Source organism: Cibotium barometz, chromosome 8, assembly GCF_041138505.1.
Source record: "Cibotium barometz isolate CiBa-2024 chromosome 8, ASM4113850v1, whole genome shotgun sequence".
Classification (NCBI taxonomy): domain Eukaryota; kingdom Viridiplantae; phylum Streptophyta; class Polypodiopsida; order Cyatheales; family Cibotiaceae; genus Cibotium; species Cibotium barometz.
The window spans coordinates 61972172-61975141 of NC_141053.1; the positions used below are offsets into that span (position 1 = coordinate 61972172).

The 2970-nt window shown below is 44.8% G+C and overlaps 1 protein-coding gene across 1 annotated transcript; it reads right to left on the minus strand.

Moving 5' to 3' along the window:
• Positions 1 to 2304: 2304 nt before the first annotated feature.
• On the minus strand, positions 2305 to 2754 carry LOC147636519 (uncharacterized). Its single transcript, XM_086802125.1, has one exon. The coding sequence runs from the start codon at positions 2752 to 2754 to the stop codon at positions 2305 to 2307; it is 450 nt and encodes a 149-aa protein (XP_086658251.1).
• Positions 2755 to 2970: the final 216 nt, after the last annotated feature.

The following is a 2970-nucleotide window of genomic DNA, read 5'->3' on the forward strand; positions in this document are numbered from 1 at the left end:
GGCTAGATTGGTAGCCAAAGAATATGTGCAGACATATGGCATTGATTATGAGGAAACTTTCAGCCTAGTTGCCAAGATGGCAACAGTGAGAGTTGTGATAGCAATGGCTACGTCAAAGCAATGGTCTTTACATCAGATGGATGTAAAGAATGCATTCTTGCATGGGGATTTGCAAGAAGAGGTGTATATGTTGCAGCCACCTGGTTATGAGGATGTGAGTCACCCCGAGCATGTTTGCAGGTTGAAGAAAGCCTTGTATGGCTTAAAACAAGCACCAAGAGCATGGTCTGACAAGATTTCTGAATATCTTGTCACTATTGGCTTTCATGTAGCCAATGCAGATTTCTCGATGTATGTGAGGCATGGTGATAGAGGAGTTGTGCTTGTTGTCATCTATGTAGATGACTTGATCATTACGGGGGACCATGATGCAGAGATCTTTGATGTAAAGATCTTGCTTAGACAGAAGTTCGAGATGAAGGATCTGGGGGAGCTCAGATATTTCTTGGGCATTGAGGTGATTAGGTCACCACATGGTATTGGATTAGTGCAGAGACAGTATGGCTTGGACATGTTGTCCAAGTATGGTATGACAAGCTATAAGCCTATTTCTGTGCCATTAGATCAGAATGGCAAGTTGAGTGCAGATTCAGGAGAGATCTTGGAGGATCCTACTATGTATAAACGCATAGTAGGAAGCTTGATCTACATGACGATCACCAGACCAAATTTGAGCTATGTTGTTGGGTTGGTGAGTCAGTTTATGCAGGTTCCACGAAAATCGCATTTGGATGCATTGAGACGCATACTGAGGTATGTGAGGTCTACTTTGCATTGTGGACTGTTTTATGAGACTAGGACAGAGATATGTGTACATGGGTACGCAGATGCTGATTGGGCTGGTAGTATCTCAGATAGAAGATCTACTAGTGGCTTCATGTTTTCTTTGGGGTGTGTTGCTGTGACTTGGAGCAGCAAGATACGGTTGCTCTATCGAGTATAGAGGCCGAGTACAGAGGAGCTGCTATGGCAGCATGTGAGGTAGCTTGGTTGAGAAAGCTACTTGCAAATTTGGGTCTATCAGTGGATAGACAAGTTGTCATTTTTTGTGACAACATTAGCAGTATACAGTTGGCCAGGAATCCAGTTTTTCATGCTCGCACGAAGCATATAGAGGTCCACTACCATTTTGTCAGAGAGAATGTCTCGGCAGGAGACCTTGACCTTGTTTATGTCAGCACAGAGGATTAGGTAGCTGACATATTCACCAAAGCATTGGGTACAGAGAAGCTTCGCAGATTCAGGGCTTCACTTGTTGGTGTACATGAGATGGAGTTGAGCTCGAGGGGGAGTGTTGAGATATCGAGCTCGTCTAGTGAGGCGGTGTACACTGATGACCCGCTTGGGGGATAGGCCCCACACTTACACCACTGGCATGGTTGGTGAGATGGGTGATATGCGGCCAGTGGGATGATAGGCTGTATGACAGCCATTCTAGAGACTGGCATAGTTATAGCGCCAGCTCATTTAGTTGGGTTCACACTATAGAGAACCCATGTATGTATTGGTTGAGTACCTTTCATACTGTGTGTACTCTTATCTTTGTATATGGTGTGTTGAGTGTTGGGTGAAGAAGAAGAAGATTTTCAGCCTCTCACCTTGTGTGTTCTCTATTAGGGTTTTGTGAGTGTGTGTGTGCTTGCAAGAGCTCAAGCTCTCTTCCCCCCTGTATCTTTTCAGACATCACATACCACTTCTCATCGGCCTTGTGCATAGCACCAAGGACATGCTGCATCAGTTTCCACCATGTGTCTGATCTCCTAAAGCATAGTTGCTCTGTGGGATCTTTCCTGAGGGTATGTCCGCTTCCTTCTTCGTGCACTCATATGCATAATGTCCTGCAATACCGCAGTAGTTGCAAGACCAGGTTTCCTTCCTTGTGTGCCTAGCCTCCACCATGCCTCTATTGCTCCCCCTGCCTCATGCATATCCACCCCGATTTTGGTTGTTTTGGGTTGATTTTGATTACCTGGTAGCCTCCACGGCAATGGCGTTGACCTCGGCCTCATGCATTTCCACCATGGCCTCTACCACGGCCACCTGCAACAACTAACGCATGTTCCTCTTTCTTGCTACTATTGGAGGCACCACTTGTGCTTGCAATGACTCCTTCTTTGGTCAGCCTGGTCTCCTCACTAATCAATAAGGGGATGAGGTCATTGAATGATGGGATGTTCTCTCTCACAGAGATACTAGTGACAAGTGACTGATACTCCTTGCCCAAGCCATGCAAACATGCTGCAACTAAGTCATCATCATCAAAACTTTGACTCCAATGCTACCAAGCTGGTCGATAATGCTCTTGATCTTCAAGACATAGTCTTGAATACTAGACGACTTCCGCTCCACATCATGCAACTCCTGTTTTAGCTGCAGCTTTCGAGCCTTAGTGCTTGTCTCGAATAGCTTGGCAATTGCATCCCAAACATCTTTGGTAGTAGTCTTGTTCTGTATATGCCAAAGTATGTTGTCCTCTATGGTAATGGACATGTAATGAATAGCCTGATGAGTCTTTTTCACCCATGCTTTGACTGCAACATCATCACCCTGTGGTCTGGCCTGTGTACCATCTACTATATCCCATAAGTCTTTGCTAATAAGAAAGTTCTTGATTCTGAATCTCCATGTAGGATAATTACTCCTTCCGAGCTTCTCACTCGTAATCACATTGACATTCGTGCTCTCTGATGACATGTTTCACCAAGTAGGAAAAATCCCAAACAAAATTTGGCAGTCTCCCCAGTAAAATAGGCAAAATCTGACTGCACACCTCTATGTCCAAATGTGCATAAAATAGGCAAAATCTGACTGCACACCTCTATGTCCAAATGTGCATAAACTGTATCACTACATCCACTGAACAACATCAATGCATCTGCTCTCTCTCCACATCAAAAAGCATCCAAAGGG

What these genes read in the sequence shown, in the direction of transcription:
- LOC147636519 (XM_086802125.1), bottom strand. Translation starts at nt 2,754, where the DNA reads ATGTCATCAGAGAGCACGAATGTCAATGTGATTACGAGTGAGAAGCTC.